The 21,395-nt window shown below is 43.9% G+C and overlaps 1 protein-coding gene across 3 annotated transcripts in view; it reads left to right on the top strand.

Moving 5' to 3' along the window:
* The first annotated feature begins 2,493 nt into the window (after window positions 1-2,493).
* Window positions 2,494-21,395, top strand: part of LOC118788827 (guanine nucleotide exchange factor DBS-like) — a 68,586-nt gene continuing 49,684 nt past the window's right edge. The window contains exon 1 of one of the 3 annotated variants that reach the window (XM_036544937.1): window positions 2,494-2,787. In XM_036544937.1, the coding sequence (XP_036400830.1) occupies window positions 2,709-2,787 (79 nt within the window). In that variant the 5' untranslated portion in view covers window positions 2,494-2,708. Of the gene's footprint in view, window positions 2,788-13,074; window positions 13,125-13,515; window positions 13,638-21,395 lie in introns of those variants that run through there. The other 2 variants (XM_036544936.1, XM_036544938.1) reach the window with 2 other exon arrangements.

The raw sequence follows: 21,395 nt of genomic DNA on the forward strand, positions 1-21,395 counted from the left end.
AACACGACCGTGGCCACAAACCCTTGATGAATCTCCTGTGTTGTTGAGTTGTGCTGTGTTTACCCATCGGAGCTGGGAGCTTCAGTGCTTCGTGTTAGCCGTTTTTCAGTCTGTGATGGGTGGGAAAGGAGTTGGGGTCTGGGTAAAAGTTTTTGTTTTTGTATTGTTTTCCTTAAAGAGAGGAAAGGAATTGCCCAAAATAACCCGACCTTGAAACACCAACTTAAGAATTGAACATTATAACATCCTTTATTTGTATAGCACAGATGTATAGAACACTGACATTGAGAGCCATCTTGTCATCTTCTCTTTAATAAACAATCTTTTTTAAAATAAAATACTGATGCAGTGTTGTTTTTCACCTTGTGCTGGTAAATGTTGAAATTTTACTCTTTGAAATACGAAGATCCAACATTAGCACTTGTATACATCTCTGGACGAACAACACGTACACACTCCTGAAAGTGGATGCTTATGTCAGTCATATCAATTTCAGACAATCAAGCATGGAAGTTATTCCTCTGTGTACTTTTAATATAGATGTTCTACATACTATAAGTTAATAATACAGATGTTAGACTTTTGTCATCATCCATAAATTAAAGCTTCTTCCTTTGGAGATGCATGTCTTTCATGTAGGCATACGGGTATACCCAGGTTAGGCATGATATTTAGATTAAAACGTTTTATTTCTGCAATTAACAATCCTGTAACTGGTCTACCATGGAAGGACCTATGACATAGCTGGAGCACCGGATACATTTTCAAGCTTATCTAGGATCAATAACGTAGAAAAAGGCACAATTTTGATTTAGCACCTAAATGTAATGTTCCTGTACTGTAAACTTAATGTACTGCACTATTATATGCAATATTGCTTTTGTGTGTTCCATTTTTTTTTTTTTTACAATTGACCTGAATGTTAAATTACCCAGACATCAGACTGCCTTGCAGGTGGGAAGTTTAATTAAGTGCATGTAAAAGCTTTGGCAAATTTCAAGAAACGTCATTCAGAGAAACCCAGAGAAGTGGTGAAAGATGATGAAAGCAATGGTAGTTGGTACTACCAACTGGTACAAATGTGCTTCTGAGTGTTGGGTTTGCTCACTTTTCAAAATATTAGACATTGAGTTTTGCAGCATATTCAGGTAAACAGAGGATTCATTTTCTCACCATAGTGGCTTTTCCTGTGGTTATATCCACGGAAAATCTCAAATCATAACTGCAGATGTATTTGATTTGTGATTCTGTGGTAGCTAGTTCAATGTTGGCTTTAAATACTACTGGCTAAAAGGAAAATCCTCACTGGCCGAAGATGTTCCGTCTTTGTGCTGTCTGAAGATTTATGTTCTTCAACCACTAGATGGCAGCATATGCAAAATAATGAGCCAAGGAACCCTGCGTAGGATTCATTATATGTAAATCCACAGATGACACAGTATCACAGTAATGATATTTTATTACTTGCCTAAAGAAATGACAGTGGCACTCCAGCAAGGGAATCATGTGGTGACTCACCATCCTGTCCACAGCTTTCAATCTGAACTTAAATCAGTATCAGCGAGGGTGGTCAGTCCCGGGCTCTATCCAGTGTAAACCAGTTTTAAAAGATTGTGTCATGTTTATTCTTCTCTTTCTCTGTCGTTTTTCACTGCAGTTACATTGGGTCTGCTGAAAATCTTTAAAACTGCGAAAGCAGTTCCTCTGTGTATGTTAATATACTGTACTCACTGTGTTCCTGAACGATAATACAATGTCTTATGTCTGGTTAGATTTCTGTATCTTTGAATCCCTTTTAGATCTAAAAGTTCCTGCACTGGTCTTTGGTAGAGTTCATGCAGTATATAAACCACTCAAACCGTGGTCTTTGGTAGAGCTGCTGCAGTATATAAACCACTCAGACTTTGATTACTGTGTCTAACAGAGCTGGCAAAGAGCAATACAGGCCCACAGTCAGAGCTTGGCGGCTGAGTGATTGGCTAGAATGGGCTATGTTGTGAAGAGATGTTTCTCTTCAACACTTAGCTTTAATAGCATTGTGTTACATGAACCTGAGATGGAGGCCACATCTGCCGCCCAGGGCTCCGTCCTCAGATGATGGCAGTTGATGAGGCTCAGCGGTGACAGCGGTGACACTCCGCAGCCCCCCATCCTCCCTACCCGGCTGAGCTGAGGGGACAGGGAGAATTTAAGTGAGAGTGACGTGTTTTTTTCCCCTTCTGCTTGCTTGATGAGGTTGTCGCCTTATCAGAGTCTCTCATCTGTGGGTGTGTGCGCACGGATGCTGAGGAGGGGGGTAGTCTAAAAAATTGCCTGCGCCAGACCTCCTGTGTGTGTGCGTGCGTGCATGCGCACTCCATCTCTCTCCTTCTGAAACCTGTGTGTGTGTATGTGTGCTTGCGCGCGCGTACCCTGCAGTCGCTGAAGCCGGTAGTGCGCGGGTGCGCGTGCGTGTGTGAGCGATTGCTGGTGCCGGCATCTGTGTGTGCACGCGCGTGTGTCTGCGTGTCTCCAAGTGGTCGTGCCTCCCCCTCTCCTCCACGCCGCCAAGGTCCTCGGCTCCGCCAAGCTCTGCCAGGTGCTGGCATCTGCATTCACAGCGGCAGCGGCAGCAGCAGCAGCAGCAGCAGACACCCCCGCTCCACTCCTCTCCTCTCCGCTCTGACGGTGCCGAGATCTCGCTGCGCAGCCCTCGTTGTCCCGCAGAGATGAGCCTGTGGCCGCAGATGGAGGATGCGGCTCTGGAGGAGCTGCAGCGGAGGCTGGATGCAGTCGCCCATGGCATTGGTAGGAGCACTGTGCCGGCTTCTCTCGCTTAGCCTTGCGCGGTAACGTAGATGTGTTCATACAAGCATGCAGAGAATGCTTATTGTCCAGGGGTGTGTGTGTTTGTTTGTGTGTGTGTGTGTGTGTGTGTGTGTGTGTGTGTGTGTGTGTGTGTGTGTGTGTGTGTGTGTGTGTGTGTGTGTGTGTGTGCGTGCGCGTGCGCGTGTGCATGTGCATGTGTGTTAAGTTAATCCAAATGATCTGATCCACAGATCAGATGTAATTGTAATATACACAGTTTCCTGAATGTGCTCTTTTAACATTACACAAATGTTACTTTACTGTTCACATTTTCTGAATTACGGTTTCAGTGTATGCTTCTCTCTGGAGTCAGTAAAGAAGGTTAACTCTTCCTTTTTCTGGTCAGCATCCGAAAACAGATGTGCAATCTCAGAGAGACAATGCGTTGTGAGAGCGGACAGACTGATGAAACCTCACTTTGACATACATCGCAGTACTTTCATGAGCTACACTCCTTAATAAATAGTTCAGTGAGCATGCTCAGTGTTTTGTGTAAAGGTAAATACTGCATTTATGCAAATCATTTCTATATGATGGTGCTTGTTTCAGTGGTTGTTGTTGCATCCTTTTAGAAAGCATTAGACCTCACCCCCGATAATAATCACTTTGATATATGTTGTATCTGTAGCTCGCTGTAGCATTGTGGCAGTGCAGTTTGTAACTGTGATTGCTAGAGTTGGGTAGGCAGCATTCAGAGGTCAGATGATTCACCATCTCTGCCTCCATTAATTATTCCACTGTTGTAAACTTCCAGCTCCAGTTATAATGCCCTTTCTGTGGCCGATGATTTGTCATTTTGCAAAATGATTAGGACCCTCTAAATAAATACAGCCCTGTATTTCACCTTTAACCTACTACCCCATACCACTGCACACAGACACATACATTGACTGATACTACGCTTCCACATAGCCTGAGAGGCACTAGCACCCACGCACACACCCACCTACTCCCACGTGTGTCAGTCTGTCACCTCCCACTTTTTCTCATACAGAGACATACACACACAAACTCACACAGATATATAAGCGCCTGCTATTTTTTTCCCCCCTGTTAATGTTTCTCCTTGGAAGTGTCATAACCTCACCCCCCCACCCCAATCCTCTTTAGGCATGAACTAAAAACCATGAACTCAGGCCATTCATGGTGGTGCCTTAAGTGTTTTCTGATGCATCATAATCAAACCGTATGACAGATGTTTTCATTTGAGGTATATAATTCCATATAATTTATATAATTATTATGCCATATTTATAATCCCTATTATGAAATTATACTGTTGGATACAAGCTTTTAACAGCTAAAGTAGCTATGCCACTCTCAAGATACTGTATGAACCTGCAGACCTTTGTAAGACCTTGGTTGTAAATCCAGTTCTCCGACCACAATGCCATTTGTCTTAGTGAATCTGCAAGCACACATAATGATGACAGCATGGTAAACAGGCAGTTCATTGTGCGCACAGTAGATTCAGAGGAAAACAGTGCTTCTCACTCCCTGGGGTCCTTCTATCAGATGCAGAGGGGGTGGTATTTGGGAGGAAGCATGAGTCACATCCAGACTTTCATGGCCCCGTTTGCTGACCTCTGCGCTGACCTCTGTGCAACCAAAACCACCCACACTCTATAGCTGCATGCATCGTTACGCTGCATTAATTGCATGCTAAACAAGCACACGCTGTTTCCAGTGCGGTGTCCACTGCCCACTGTGTATCTTACTGCTTGGCCAAACCTACAGCCTGTCTGTCGGCATAAGCTGTCAGAGAACCTCAGTGAGTTCACAAACAGATTTTAAACCTAGCCATCTGATATGGGGTTTCAGTCCTCATTAATGGGGAGCTCCAATCTCCCTCTGGTCAGAGTAGTGTTAAGGCCAGGGTCATCATCATCATCATCGGCATCATCTTTATCTCATGAGGAAATTGTTATGCAGCCAGATATTGAAAAAAAAACAAACAAGCAACAAAGATGACATCAAATACAAAATGCATAAATACACATAAAGTGAAGTAGTGCTGAATAAGAAATGTTACTGCATTTGCCTGTATTTAAAGGTAAAAATTACTTAGATCATTTGTTCAAATGACAGACCCACAGATTCAGCTCACAGGTCTGTGTTGTATGTGGTAACCACTAGTAGCCCTGATTAGCAATGTGACAGTTTTGAGATTCCTTAACAGCCAGGCAGGCTGAAATTGTGATTCAGCTCATCTCCTTGTTTAATGGGCTGCAATAATGCAATATTCTGTGAATTGTCTCTGTCTAGTGTATAGTGTCTGTGGATTGCTGTTTGATTGCTGTGGAGCTTATGAGACCAGAATGCAACTGAGGCTGTAGTGGGATCACTCAGAGGGCACTGATTGGTTACTGCTCTCCTGTGTTAGGTACAGTGGAAGCACAGCAACATGTTAGCAACCACGATGACCTCCAGGTCAGAGTGAATCAGTCATCATCTGCCCCCTCTTCATTTCCTTCATGCTTACATAGACTTTTACTCTCAAAGGAAACTCTCTCTGTGTTGTGTTTTTTGCATGTCTGTTTATGGTGATTGGTTGCAGAATGAGAAAGGAAATGGGTGCTGGGTCTTTCAGTCTCTGGGTGTTTGAATGATGGTGGGAGACGTTTTTTTTTTCAGAGCTGCCTCTGTGAGCAGAGTGACTCCCGGCTGACCTCTGTCTGTGTTCCTCAAAATTCCGAAGTGAAACTTGGGGTGGGAACAGCCACCCCAACCTTTGAAGACATCAGCCCAGGTGTGATGTTACGTGTCGGGTTACCTGCGGCTCTCTAGCCTTCGTTCCCTGTGCCCCCGGGTGCCTCAGGGACGGCTTTCAAAGAAGGGGAGCTTCTGTGTGAAATGTCTGGGTGGGAAAATGGATGGGGGACCTCTGGGTGTGGGACGTGCGGGTTTGGGGCGTTGGCTGGAAACCCGAGCAACAGTGTGTGTGATCTCGGAGGCTCAGTGATAGGGCGTGGGAGTGAGCCCGGGCACCCTAGGAAGGAGCACTCCCATGATTCCCTCTGATCTCTGGGAGGCGTTGGCATGTGTGAAGTGCAAAAGCTGAACCCTGAACACAGAGTTCAGAGAACAGTGGGGATGACAGGCTGTTTGTGTCGCTTCCACAGATCTTGTCCTGGAAGCATATTGAGTAACATAAAGGTGGCAGCACACTGCCTGGAAAGCAGCTGGGGTTGGAAAGCAGAGAAGAGTCTGTACCTGTGTCTCTTTGAATAATAAAGACCTCTGAGGTGAGGGAGAAAGGACAGTGTTTCACAAACCTGCCTTGCATTACCACATAGCAACTCTCCCTTACAAATTGGTACAGGTTGGTGTTGTGTTGAAAAAGTACACTGCATTATGGATGATTGTATATAAGCTAATCCACAGTGGGATAGATTCTGCTGTGATCATTCGAATTGCACTGCAGCACCAAAGCAGAATATGGTGACAGTCAGGGATCTGACATGGGTTCTGTTTCCATGGGAGCATATCAAAGTTCTGACCAAAGAACTTGTTACATTCTAATTTGAAGGGAAACCTGTTCTCTCGTTTTCATATTGTGTTATGTTCTCTCTTAACTTTTGGGCAATTGGACACAGTTACACTGAAGCCCGAATGCAATGATGATTATTTTAAACCTTTACACCATGGTCATACTTCATTTGTCTAGGAGGTCAGTGGGATGAGTAATGGGGCATGTTTTGTTGGGTGTTCAGTAAATTTTTCAGGGCGGGCATTTGAATCATGGTAGAAGGAGGCCAGGCCTTGAAAGGGCACTGCATCTGTGGTCTGGACTCGTCCCTGATCTGAACAGACACATGCAGAGCCTGCGGTCCAGGCACATCAGAGCTGCTCCTGCCAGCCCTGTTGCTAAGCATTCTGTGCTGTCTCATTCACTGTGAGCTTCTGTTCGAATAACTCCTGAGCCTCATAATGAGCACACACACATAAACTTCACATTTTTCAAGCTGAAACAGTGGCGTTACTAGCATGTCATCCTGGGGTGGGCATTTGGATATGTGGGGTGGGCAACTATATCCAATATGAAAAGAGCCACAACTCAAAAACCTCTCTTTCTGCCTGTACAACGCAGTTTACCTTTCATTCAAAAATACTCTGATAAAAGCTGTAGGCCCACCCACATATACAGTAGTAAATGCAACTACGGTTGTGCTATTCCCACATGACAAAAATTAATACAATTGCTGATTATTTCCATTTATACTGTAATTGTAGTTATTAATGTAGTTTGATAGACATGGAATTTACAAAAATGAAGGATCAGAGTGCAGTACTAGCAAACGTAATGCAGAATTACAGGCTGTCATTTTCAAGCCTAGCTAAGACAAGAATATCACATGTAAGATAGCCTTGTGTTTTCTTTTGGAACAGTGAAAAAAAAACTGAAATAAAACTAATTCTCAACTGGTGTAGTCTATAGGCCCCTAAGGCAAAGATATATAACACAAAAGAAACTTTCTGCCTCTCCCTGACTGCTATGCCCATGGAAAGCAAATTCGTTTACTGCGAGAAACTGAACGACCTCGCCAATGCTTAACGTAATATCTGTTTTTTTCGACCTGACTTTGCCCTCGGCCTAGCAGATGTGTGACGCTTTCACCAATAGCTGGTCTGTGCTGATATTCTTGCCAAGCAGACATAGCCCGCACATGACAGACACTGGACACATGTTTTTGGAAGCCATTGTCTCAGTCAAGGGCACGTTTCCTATTTGTGAAGCCGCGCTTGGTGAGTAGGACGTCCTCCTTATCACCAGCACCATGCGACACGGAAAACAGAAAACTGCATCGCGCGGTGCTGAATACTCCAGCCACGGTCGAGACTGGTACCAGCTCGCACTAAAGCTGGCCAAACATACCTTTAGGGTAACTTGCCAAAATTGGCTGGGAAGGTTTATCTTTATTTAAAACCCAGTCTTTGACAGTGGAAGCATTCACTGGTGGCAGGTCGTGTATTTTTAATGTCGGGTGCCGCCGACACTGAAGCAGGGCTAGATCGGCAGAAACAGGTATTATCCGTGGTCTTGGTAGACCGTTTTTGATTAAAACTCAAGAAACCTAGCTGCCCAAGTGAGCTTGCTAGGTTACTTTAGAACAAACCAGCACGGAACTAGCGACTAACCAGCTAACGTTAACACTGGTCAAAAAAGCGTTAGCTGTAGCTATAGGCTATAACCTAAGAAATGCCACTAAACACTAGTCAACACTACGAATGAGGGGAAAAAATGAATAACAAAACAAAAGTTTTATGAACAATTCAAAAGGTTTTTTTTTTCCGGGCAAAAGTATGCAAAACGTTGGCGACGTTTTCTCGTTTGAATGAAAGCGCTCTCTGACACTTACGGTTATGCTGACGAAAGTTCTCGACCACTCCTCTTCCATTATGTCACACATTTGAAATAAACTGTGATTCATTAGGGACATGTAAAAGCGAAGATAAGCTATAAGCTATATAAACTAAGCTTTATATACCTTTAATTTAACCTATTTTTCATAGGGTGGGCAATGCCCGCCCCAGCGCCACCCGTAGACACGCCCCTGAGCTGAAATACTTGGTCCTGATCCATGTAATACTATCATGGACCTTAAACATGTATATGCATTTAGAACGCTAAGCGTACAAAATCAAATGTGTGCTTTTAGCTTAGTGGGGTAACAAGTCCTGTATGGGTGTTAGAGATTATGCTCATGCAAAATTATATGCAAATGATGCTGCCAAAATTATTTTAGTGTTGTTTTACACTGCAGAAAAACTGACTTCTGTTTTCCAGGCGATGTGCGTTGGTTGTAGAGTGCTTGTAGCCTGCCCCATGGAACATTCTGGAACATTTAGCTGCTTGCCTCACAGAGACCCAGGGGGGAAATCGTTGTATGGCACTTTCTGAGTCATACTTAATCACCTCAAGAGCAGACCACACAGAAACGTTTCCATCACTTTCACCCTGATATCGCTGATTAATTTCGCATTCCTGCGATCTGCCGCCAGCAGAATAAGGCGATAATTAAGGCCTTTAAACATACCTGTCAGAGGTGCATCACGGGAAGGTTTTTTCCACTCCATTGTTCTCTGTCTGTATGATGTGTTAAGTAAATTTTAAAAAAGTGAGTTTTGATTGATGGGAGAGATAAAGTTTATTTTGTGTCCTGGGAGAAAATGTCACATCTGTATGTTCTAATAACCACCATCTTAAACATTTCATCTTAGTAACAAACATTTCACCTTAAATATTTCAAAGTCTGATGAATGCAGACAGGAACAATTGATAATGGGGATTTCTGGGTAGGTAGTGAGAAAACAGTAGGGAGGCAACTCTTAAGTACTGATTAAAAAAAAAAAAAAAAAAAAACGGTTTGTTGGGGGGCGACAGTGGCTCAGGAGGTAGAGCAACTGTAAAGTGCTTTGAGTACTCAAATGAGTAGAAAAGCGCTATATAAATGCAGTCCATTTACCATTTACAAAGGCCTGCTCAATACCCAGAATGCAACATAATGTAGCCTGGAAATCCAGTTCTGTGCAGAACAATATCTGTGTGCTCAGAATTTCTAAATAATTATATTCTCCTTGTTCCCTTTTTGCCAGTAAAGACATAGATTAAATGGGGCGCAAACTGGAGAGACCTCATGTTGCACTGAAAAAAATATTGAACAGGATTGTTTTTGCTGTGTCATTCAAATTATGAGACTTAGTTTTCTGTAAATACCAGTGTTATGTTATAAGCTTAACACAAAACACTGAAATATGTTTTATGCCCTACAAACAGCCCAGCACCAAAGCTCAGTGAAGTGACATGTCCTGTAATTAGTGTTGAGTGTACTGGGAAATCATGCCATAATTGCTCCTGTTTATCCAAGTACTCTGACCCACTTCAGTGTAACTGAAATGATGCTTCTTGAATAACTAGAGGTGATTTATACAATTTAAAGTTGTATTCATCAGGGAAATTGAACGCTTGCTGAATAAAATGAATAAAATTTTTTTCATTCTCAAATGAAAACTTTTTTTAAAGAGTTTGGATATGTGGTGAGGCAAGCAAAGACAAACTAAAGGATTCAGTAAGTGCTCAGCAGCACTTTACTGACTGTTCTGGAACCTGCGAAAACTCATTTTCCTGGAATATCTGGAGCTTGACTCCCCACAGAGGCCCAGTGGGACATTTTGGTAATTACATTGAACTAATGCTCCATAGATTGGCTGCTCAGTAGTGCAGCTGCGGTGTATCATTTTTTATTATTTTTGAAATGAAAAAAATGTTTTAAAAAAGTCATTATTCTTGCTATTGTCATGCACAGCAGGATATATTGTATATAATATAAGCATTAAAGCAAATTGTTTACATATACAGTACCAATCAAAAGTTTGGACACACCTACTCATAGAACGACTTTTCTTTATTCTCACTATTTTCCATATTTTAGAATAATGGTAAAGACATCAAAACTATGAAATAAAACAAATGTAATTGTGAAGTGACCAAAACGTATTAAACAAACCATAACTATCTTATGTTTTAGATTCTTTGAAGCAGCCAAAAAATATTTGTTAAAAATATTTTTTTTGGAAAGCAATTCATACATTAGCATCAACTTCACTGTTTATATTTGTGTAAGAAACAAATTTCAAGCATTTAAGCAGTCTTTAGATCAACATGTATTTGAATACATGCAAGTTTTCCATTACCTTAATTAGGTGTCTCCAAACCTTTGAGTGGTGCCATCTATATATGTGTGTGTGTGTGTGTGTGTGTCTGCAATGCTTCCAAATGATTCCTAAATGATTTTGCCTAAAATACTGCATTTTTCAAAAACACTGGATTGGGTTTTTTTTTTTCAGAGCAAAGATTTTTTTAGAGACAATAGTTGTCAAAATCTCCCACAATTGTGACTAAAATAGAAAATACATAAAAGAGTTAATGTTTCAGCAGACATTTCTGAGGCCTTGTCTCTGACAGATGCAGCTGCTGTGGGAAAGCACAGCGTGTGTGTGTGTGCATGTGTGTGTTCGTGTGTGTGTGTGTGCATGTGTCTGTGCATGCATGCGTGAGTGCTTATGTACTTCCTGTGATGGACTGGCATGCCTACTATGGTGTCGCTCCACCTTGTTTCCTGTACTTGCCTGATTGGCCCTGGCTCACCAATGCTGTAGCGTCTAGTCTGCCTAAAAAGAAGAAGTTTCGTAACATTGATGGCTAGCCAGCTAGCTAGCTAGTTATACTGAAAACGAATTGATGATTTGATGAAGGGCTAAGTGTTTACTGTTGCTGGAATGGCTGGAATGGCACTGTGACAACATTGGACAGATTATAAGGTGTGGAGCTTCAGTTGTGCATATTATTGAAAGTACAGCTGAATAACTCTAACCAGTGTGTGAGAAAGTGTTGAAGATAGTGAATAAAGTCATTTACACTGCTGTAAGGCCTTTGTGAAAGCATGGGGAACTTGTATTGCATTTGACACTTCTCCCTGTCCTTGCAGTGCTGGGATGGAGGATCTGGCAGCTACTGAATTGCTTCTCAATCCCAGAGTAAATGCATTAGGGAGCCATCAACTTGTCTGCTGTTGAAGCAGAGAGAAATACTGCTTTGTAATTACTTCTGCAGATCCTGTTTGTGTTTGTGTGTGTCTGGGTGTGTGTATGTAGAATCTCACGTGGTTTTGTTTGTGTTCTGTTTCGTTCCAAGTCTTTTGTTTTCTCCATGTTTCTTGATCCCTGTTCTATGACTTCAAACCGTCCTGCGAAATCAGGTGATGAAGGTAATCCACAAAGGTCAGCCGTGGTTTATGCTCCAGTCACAGAAGGGATGAGAAACGACAGCCACAGTCCCACTCTCTGCTCTCCGTGATAGGACAGCAAATCAGTGGGCGGTGGGGTCAACAGGTGTGCTGATGAATTGCTTTCAGGGGTCTGTGTGTGGTGTGTTTCTACAGTAGTGGCACATGTGTGCATGTGACAGTCAAGTTGAGAGCCATACCCCCCCCCCCCCCCCCCCCCCCCCCCCCCCCAACACAGACACATGCAGACACCCCTCACTTCCTGCCTTCCTTCCTATGCTAATTGAATGCTGGCTGTGCAGTATTTCAGTGTTTGCACTTGTGTCTGTCGCCTTGTTCTAACCGTTCTGTACTGCTGAGGTGGCTCCTTGGCTTCGTTGCTAAAAGCACAAGCTGTCCCTCCTTGACGGGGTTAAAATATCTCCCCGTCTCTTCTGCACTGCCTGTATCGATCTCGGCTCCTGTCTCTGAGAGGAAGCGACTGCCGTGATTGACATGGAGGTACAGGTGGTTCTCCAGGGGGTGGAGGGCGCTGCAGCAGCATCACAGACATAAGCGAAATTTTAGACGTGACTTCCTGGTGGTGGAGAGAGCGTGGAAGAGCATCATTTAAACTCATCTATGTGTGAGAGAGAGAGAGTGAGAGAGGATGTCACAGGTGCTGCGGTCTGGGGCTCCTGCTGGCTCTCTTTCTCCCTCTATCCAGTGGAGCAATCACAGACGGCAAGGAGGAGGGATTAGAGGATAGGTACGGGTGGAACTGGCGGAGGACCTTGTGAATTCTCCCCTTGCCTCTGCTGCAGCATTCTGGCAGCTCATCTGTATGTGCGAGGTGTTCCTGTGAGCCGTCGCTATTCAGAGCCACCAGCAACAGCTCACTGTTTTAGAACTTTCTAGAGAGAAAGCGAACAGTCGGAGAGCAAAGAGTAATGACAACACAGGAGGAGAGAGCATAGAATGTAATTTTGGAGGATCCCACTGCGGACAGATATAGACTGAGAGGAAGCAGAGTGTTGGGCACTGAGAGCGCAGACCTGATTGTGCTGTAGCGGTACATACACCGCAGCAGCTAAAGCAGGAAAAGTTGTGCTCTCAAAGCGGCAAACAGCAGCGTGAAAGATTAGTGGTAGCTGCTGGTATAATTAGCCCGGCAGAAGGGGATTTGCGTTTAAACAACTGCCGGATCTCCGTCTCGTGCCTCTGCTCACAATGACTGTTTCTGTCTCGTGCCGGACCCATTGGTTGTGCTCTGGAAGTTTGTGACAGGGCAGCAGTTCTGACTTGGCTCGGCCCGGCTCAGCTCGGCTCAGATCTTCTGTGGGTGTGTGTGTGTGTAAGTGATCCTCATGTCTCTGCATGGCTTTCTGCGGGAGGGCCAGGAGGTCCCCTACAAGATCATGTCACGCCTCGGACAGCTCCTGCACAGCCTGTCCCTCTCCCTGCTGGACTCTCTGGATAGCAGCAGGAGGAGCTCCTGGAGGGACTGGAATGGTGAGGCCTGCCTTCAAACCTCCATACTTTATGGTGTGTGTGTGTGAGAAAGTATATGTGCGTGGTTGCTTGGGACCATGTGTATGTGTGTGTATGCTTGCATATGTGTGCATGTTTGTGCTTGTCCATGTGTGTGCTTGTGCATGTGTGCGCTTGTGTGTGTGTCTATGCACATGTGTGTGTGCGTGCCTCTGCAAGTGTGTGCTCATTCACGAGTTTGCTGTTTCCTCGGGGGGTCTGGCTGTAGTCCTACAGGGCAGTGTGCCCAGAGTGTGTTTTCCTCCGGCCCTGCACTCTTAAAGGGCTTCCTGTGGGCTTTCCCCTGCTCTCCGCCCTGAGGCTGGCGGCATGCAGGAGAGTGGGCTCCTCAGAGCATCACACACATGCACACACCCACACACGCAGACACAGTGGCAGCACAGCACAGTGGAGAAATGTTGAGGAAACTGGGGAGAGCACCCAGCCGGAGGCCCAACGATGCAGGGCAGCTGCCCCTGCTGTCGCTCAAACACAGTGAGTTCCATTTGCTTCCGGTGTGTGTGTGTTTAAGGGTGTGTGTGCACTCATGCGCTCGTGAATACCTGCAGGGATGTGTGTGTGCGTGTTTGTGAAGCAGTCTGTGCACTCTGTCTAAGAGCTCACCTTTAAAATTCTCATGGTTGCTGGATAGGATTCTGTTTTCCTCCCTGTGTACCGTTTCCATGTTTCCTGTATGGATTATTGAAGTATAGAGTCTGCAGTGTCTGTGTCTCTTTGTGTTGGTGAAAGAGCTTTTCTGGGATGAATTCGGCATGTTCTAGTTGTGCTGAGGAGTCTGGGACAAAGAGTGCTGCCTCGCTGTGAGGCTCTTGACAAGCTGCCATCCTGCCTCTCTGTCTTTTTCTCTCATAAACGCTGCTAATGTCATTAACTGGGCGGAAAATCAACGGCAGAGATTTTCTCCTCCTCTGAGATATCCCTCTCGTTTTTGGAGGATGGTTATTTCTGTGTACAGGGAGAAGGTGTGGTGCTTAATTAATGTGCCTGTGTTTTTTTTCCCTCAGACTAACAAGTCTGCAATCTCCTTCTTTCTGTTTACTTACCAAATCATTAACAACTCTAGCGCCACTCTTTGGAACGGTTCCCTCTCCTTAGATAAACACAAACCACAGGAGAATCTTTTGCACAGTTTTATTTCTTAATGTCCATGAAATTTTGAAGCACTGGAAATATTCCTGCTAATTTCTGAAGCTCAGCTCTCTCTCTCTCTGTTGCTAGAGGAGGGTCACACAGCACAGGTTTGAATGGCTGAGGGAGGACTGCATTTTAACTTAGCCATACTCCTTTCATTGTTAGGTATGACAAGCAGATAAGGCCCTTGTTTGTATGATATAGTCAGAACAGTGTCTGTGTAGTCCAGTCTGTTGAGATAGGAGCTGCCTGGCTCAGGCTAGCTGTTAGCATAGGTAAATGAGCTCACGATAGAGGGGAGGGTGCATGCAAATGTTTTCAGAGGCAGAGTTTGTGTATTTGAGCGTAGATGCTACAGGGAGCTGAATTAACTATTGTGAGACATGAAGGGGATCTCAGATAAATGTGGTCGGGTGCAGAGGGTTATGAAGTTAGAGGTTGCAAAGGTGTGAATTCAGGTTAATGTGTTTTGATAGGAGAAAGAGGAGCTCCACCTGTGCACCTTTGTTTGGGAACGGTAACCTGATGTCGTAACAGGAAGTCCACAGACTCTGAATGACTGGCTGCAGGCTATAACAAGAGCAAGACACATGTGTGCTTTCTATTTCCTATTGGATAAAAGGGAGAGAGTGAGAGAGCACACAGAATGAGAGGGAGATAGAGAGCTAGAGAGACAGAGACAAAGATACTGAGGAGGGAGAAATCAAAGGTAGGAGGCAAAGTTAGAGAACGAGGGAGTGTGAGAGAGGGAGAGTCATAGACAGAGGAGGGAAGGAGGAAGAGAGAGAAAAAGTGGAACGGAGAGAGAGAGCCAGGAAGAATGAAAGGGCGAGGGACGCAGTGACACCTGAGGACAGGTGGGGATGGAAACAGAGGAGATGGAGGTACACTTGCAGCCTATGGAGGATGGTGGGGGATATATGCGGATTTCTCTGGAGGAAGTGGAAACATATTACAGGTTCTCCCAGGCCTGTCACTGGCTACACAGTGAGTGTGTGGGGGCTTCTCTTCTCTTTGGGGAGGTTAACGTTGGCTTTTTTTAGTATATGGTTATTGTTTTGTTGTTTTCATACTTAGTACTTAGTTTCATAAACAGGTATGTGAGGTCACAATCCTTAGTTACAATTTGTATTATTGTTATGAAGTTGATTGTATTGTAGACATATACAGTTCTATATGTAGTACATAGTCGTACAGACTGATGTTTTATTTTCATTTTTGGCATGGGACTGTTTATTCCTTTGACTCCAGGTGCATTGGCTACATTTCATCTCTTTCAGTGATATATTGATGTGATTAAATGAAAATATTGATGTATGATTAACCATATTATATTTTGATACTGTTCATTTAAGTAGCCATTCTGAAGTGACCCAGCTCAAGGTCAGAGCAATGCTCAGTTTAATGGTGACTGTAAATGACTTTTAATTGCAGTACTGACAGAGTATACTATATGCGGAGGTCTAGGTTGGTTGATGTATTGAAATTTAAAAGGGTGACCTGGTGTAAAAAAATTTTATACACCATACAATAAAAAAAGGATGAACAACAAGTATCAAGATACTCAGGGAAGCATTTTTCATGACAAACCAATTGCTGCTCCGTTTCTCTCAGATAGGGTTTGAACTCTAAGAGCTGAATAATCTTGATAGATCATGGGAAGATTGCATTTACTCATACTTTTTTCAAGAGTAAACAGATTTTACTGTTTGGATGAGACAAGACAGTTTTTACAAGGCACCATCAGCCTCTGACTGAGATAAGCGTTGGCCGTGGAGGCGGTGGGCAGATTAGAGCCTTTAGCGACAGAGAGAGCATCCCATAATCTGTAGCTGGGGATCTGAGGCTGTCGCATACGCCGTGTAGGCACCATATGTGAATATGCCTTTGCTTCAAGTCTGCACATGCACACAGCGGTCTCAGCGGTGCTCATTTCAGACACTGGAGCTGCTGTGTCATTTCACAGGGGACAGTGCGCTGCATACAAACAGGCTGCCCCCCAGTTAGCCTCCATCCGGGCTGGTTCCTCTCTAGGCAGCTCCAAGGAACAGCCTCTCTAAGCTCTGACACTCGGGTTGCTATGAGGTTGTACCAGATGCTATTAGCTTATCATACACTCTTTGCCAAGGTAACAGTGCTGCTCGTGTTGCATATTACCAGTTTATGTAGCTGGATGTGGCTGGATTCATTTAAGGGTGTAACAGCAGTGCCTCTGTCAGGGTTTGAGCCTGCAGCACTGTAGTTTCAGTTTCAGTTCTCTGCTCACTATACTCCAACCATCAGGACAATGACCCTACAGTGTGTCACTGTTTCTGTTTCAGCCCTGGTTCTGCTGGTTGTAGCCTCTCAGACATTATCGGAATCAGTCCTCACTTTCGTCATGTCCCAATTTCTCCATGTCGCTTTTTTGTCCCTCTACATTTTGAGGGATATGTGTGTACGATAAAAAACACACAGCTGTGTTTCCTACATCTGGAGGGTCTCCTCCCCCCATGGTAACCACGCCTGAGCTACTCATGATGTATTGCCGCTGACAAACAGTAACTTCCCCTTCATTTTTTTTTTTTTTTTTACGCTTGTCTCAGTCGTCCTCTTTCCTCAGCTCAGTGACCTGTCTCCGGCTCTATGCTGTGTCAGCAGTGAATCCTGAGTGACCCCTGCCCCCCTCCCCACTCTCTCCAAGCTGGGAACATTACCTTCGGCCAGTGCTGGCTGAGCAGTCCTCCGCCATGTTGTGGAGGTCTCTGTTGTTAGGACCTGTTAAGCACCTGACTGGGTCATTTTTCTCAGATAAAGAAAATACTGGGCTTTTCTGTTTAAAATTTAGTCTACTGAGAGAAAATAAAATATGGATATGTCCCTTAAATGATCAAAGGATTGTGCTTTTTGTTTTACTGGTCGGGGGGGGGGGGGGGTTATTATTGCTGCTATCCTGAATTTCACAGACCTGATTATCACAACAGTAAGTGATCGGTGACATGCCTGTGGCAACAGTGAAATGCTGTCATTATTTGGATCTGCGGGTGTCTACGCTTTCATTTCCACTCTGTGGCCCATGCCAGCTTAAGCTCACTCTTTCTTCTCATAGGTCTGCCTCTGTTTGTGATATGCCTCTCTCCCTCACTCATTCTGAGTTTGTTACTATATTGCTATATTAGCTGAGCCATAATGCTGTTTAGGAGGCTGCCTCAGGGTTAGTCAGCAGAGGATGAGACACTAAGGTGGATGAGTCACTGCATGAGGCTCAGATTGTTACATCATTGCCTGAGAGATTTTGCCCAGCTCTTATCTGTATGTGTGTGCGTGTGTGTGTGTGTATGTGTCTCTTCCCTGTGTGCTTATTCTTTACTGTCTCTGTATACACAAAGCAGTAGAAAGGAACATAGATGGTAAATAAATCTTTCTACTTCATTTGCAGTGGTACCATTCTCATGACTCTGGGCCTAGTGCTGCTCAGATAAAGTTACCCTCACCCAAGGACAGGGAGCTACAGTTCCACATCTCAGATCCTAGAGCCCTGAACATGGTATGCTTGTACTGTCAAGCTTAACTTGCAGCAAACCATACCCCAGATAGTCTCTGTGTACCGTTTTCCATCTTGGGCCCACCTGTTTCTTGACATCTGCAAAAACATTAAGATGGGAATCTTATTGTTGAATGAACATTGTGTTCCACTGTATTAGAAACCTTTCTGATTCAGGAGGTTTTAGTATCTCTGGTTTTTTTTTCTCACATTTGCTCCATGTTCATTTAGCATGGTGCCATTTTACAGTTTACTATCATTTGACTTTTCACTCAGTAACGTGATCTTAAGTGCACAGAAATCCTTACTCTTAATCTCTAAAGCCTACTTACAGTAAAGATTAATTGTCTGTCTGTGTGTGTGTGTGTCTTTATGTGTTTGGCAGTCACATCAAATCTCTTCCAAGGAGCATGAGCTTTGATAGGAAGCCTTGAGATATGAGACCAGACAAATGTATTTCTGTGTATTTCTCATGTCGTTTTACAGTTCTGATAGTATAGTCGTGGTGATGACTGGGGACAGTGTTTTGACAAAGAGAGTAACTGGTCTCTCTTTTTCAAATATATAGTGTTGTTACTCTGACCAAGTATTGGTCTCTCTAAATACAATGATACTTTCCCAGAGGCCCAAGGACAGCTGAATGAAAGCTTTAACAGGATCTTCAATAAAAGCTGTTAGGCTTTAATTGCAGAGGCGAAAGGTATACATGTGTGATATGAATGATTGTGATAAAGAGCTCAGCTCTGCTGAGCTGGGCAAGCTCCATCGGTGCTATGATGGGAGAGATAAGTGGACCTCTCTCCCTGGCGCTGGGGTCCCTGCTGCACACGCCCTCCCTGCCACCTCCGCCCTGGGTGTCCCAACAGGACGGACGTGACGGCGTGGGCGCAAACGCAATGAAAATCTGCCCTGGTGGCCGTCTGGCATTTCCGCTCACCACTAACGGCTCCCCGTTTAATAAACACAGTCAGATTTTGGAATTCCATTCCAAGTCAGTCACGTCACAGAATGGATTGAAATTCGGCTCATAAATTAACAATTGCAAATCACTTTCTGTGGAGATTTTGCTGTTATTTAACTTCCCATGCATTTCGCAAATTGACTAAATTAAAATGGAATTGACCCTATGATAGGTATCCATTCAATGACAGGTAGAGGAACTGTAAAAAGGACTTTTGTATGAAAAGACAAAGGCAGTCTCATGTTTTTGGTGTTTTGTTCAGCCGTTTAACATACTGTATGTTGATGCCTCGTTTATAGAAAACAATGAAAGAACATGTGAGAGCTGATGCTGCTGACCATTTAACAGCTGCCTGTTCCTGATATCTTATTGCACAGCCATTTCCAGTAAATCTAGTAATAAAGACTTTTGTCTGTAACGTCTGCAAATCTTCCTGAGAAAAACAAAACAGTGCACTTCCTCTCATGTCTGCTTCTAAGGACACAGGTGGAAGGTGTTGTCTCATTTACACATTTGGATTTTTTTTAGGCTTTGAAACACTGCTTTATTTTGGTTTTACTCTTTGCTGGGTGGAGGGAATTAACGGATTTGGTTCTAAACAGCACGCCTAAAATACAGCTGAGAAAACAAACATGCTGAAAGATTAGTCTGCCCCTGTCTCTGCCGTGTCCCATACTCCCACATCCAAGTCCTGCAGAGCTATTTAGGGTTCTCTCAGATCTATGATGATAGCAGGACTCAAATGGTTCATACTTGGACTTTTGCCAAAATGTCAGGCTGCCATCAATTATTAGAGTCTGTTGTCTGAGAACTTCAATCATCAGTTTTTTTGTAGCATTTAGTGCTTAATACCCAAAGGCTAAATTCATATTAAATTACGAACTACAGAACATTTGCTGTTGAGGAAATGAAGCCTCAGTCTACTATGTTGTTGTTTTGACCAAATAATATCCCCCAGGCACAGGACATGAAAAAATGGAGACTAAGAAGCAGAACTAGTATGTGATGAACATTGCATTTTCTTCTCTCTCTCTCTCTCTCTCTCTCTCTCTCTCTCTCTCTCTCTCTCTTTCTCTGTAGCTCTGACTTCTGACTCATTATACAAGCTAGTGGCTGAAGGTGCTCGTGAACACCAAGGTTCTGAAGTATACAGTGTAAGAGAGGAGAGCCAGATGTGGTTTCTTTTGCTGTGGGAAAGCTAGCTCTCACCTCCTTCTCACTGCTTTGGGAGAGACCTTATGCATTCAAGAGCTTGTTTTGTTATTCCTGATGGAACCAAATGCATGCAAATGGAAACCAGTATCTGAGAGCGTTTGGTCATGTGACCCTTACAGAGTATGTACAGCAGGTACACGTGCAAGGAGGGCTGTGGCTACTATCTGTGGGAAACTGTGTGAGAGGTAGAAATGGAGCTCCTCTGTGAGTGAGGCTGTTGCTGTGCATACTGTGTGAGTATTCTAGAACTGTCAAAACAGAATACAAGCTAACAGGAGCACTGGACAGTTATCATTACAGATTGTAACTAACATCTGTGCCTCAGTCTCGGTTGATTGTAATGTATGGACGCATAGCTTTTCCTATCCTCTTTTGTGCTAGAAGAGGTTGGTTTCCCTTTCGCTGTAAAATCCTTAGAAAAATGGGGCCATCCAAATTCAACAGACTCTTAATTTGTCACGTTCATCTTCTAAATATCAGACATTGAGTTGCAAATTGCCTTTTCTTCCATTCAAGTGCTGGAACATCAGCTGACCACACCTCGTTGTTTACCAGTCACTCCATGTGTCCTACAGTGATCCAGCAGCACCAACAGGAAGCTGACAATTACAAACAACCATTTCCTCTCCTTGATTTATTGCGAAACTGGTCAAAATGGCCCAGCGTTCAGTGCTGCTGTCATACTTCATGACAAGAGTGGAGTAGCGGTTTGGGTATTCAGACTTGTGATGTGACAAGTTACAGCTGTTGATGTTTTAGTTTACTTTTTGATGAATTGATCTGCGCCCCTATTTAAATGGATCCACTGCAATCCCACTTGATACAATATCGTATAGTACTCACTATAAAATGTACATGTAGCAGTGAGTGAGAGGCACTGTGCTGCTGTAATGTAATCAGCAGCTTGCGGCTCATACAGAACTGAGAAGAGAAACACAGGCACCCCCAGCCTTTAGGGGAGTTTTTGGCCACTCTCTTATTCATTGATGCTTGAGGTGGCTCAGAGGAAATAAAGTGCTAGCATAAAAATCCAAACACCCAGAAATGAACGCTTGAATGAGGAGGAAAACAGAAGAGTGTGCTCAGTACACAGCATGACTGCCTACTCCAAGGTTACCCACCTTACCACCAAGCTCAATCAAGATAGAGACCCTTTGCTATGTTGGTCCGTAACACACTTCTCACACTTGGGTTTAGCCCTCGCACAGGTACAACAGACTATGAAGCTCTTAGTTACTGTATTTCATACATCTGAAAATGCTGTGCTGCAGCACTTCAAGCAATGCAAGAACAATAACAATGTTACATTGAGCGCTCCTAATTTTTCTTGTCAGGCAGACAGCTGCAGTGGTTCAGTGAAAATGTTACAAGTGCCACAGTGAATTATTCACACTCCTCTTTA

This window comes from Megalops cyprinoides, chromosome 14 (genome assembly GCF_013368585.1).
Source record: "Megalops cyprinoides isolate fMegCyp1 chromosome 14, fMegCyp1.pri, whole genome shotgun sequence".
NCBI classification, from domain to species: domain Eukaryota; kingdom Metazoa; phylum Chordata; class Actinopteri; order Elopiformes; family Megalopidae; genus Megalops; species Megalops cyprinoides.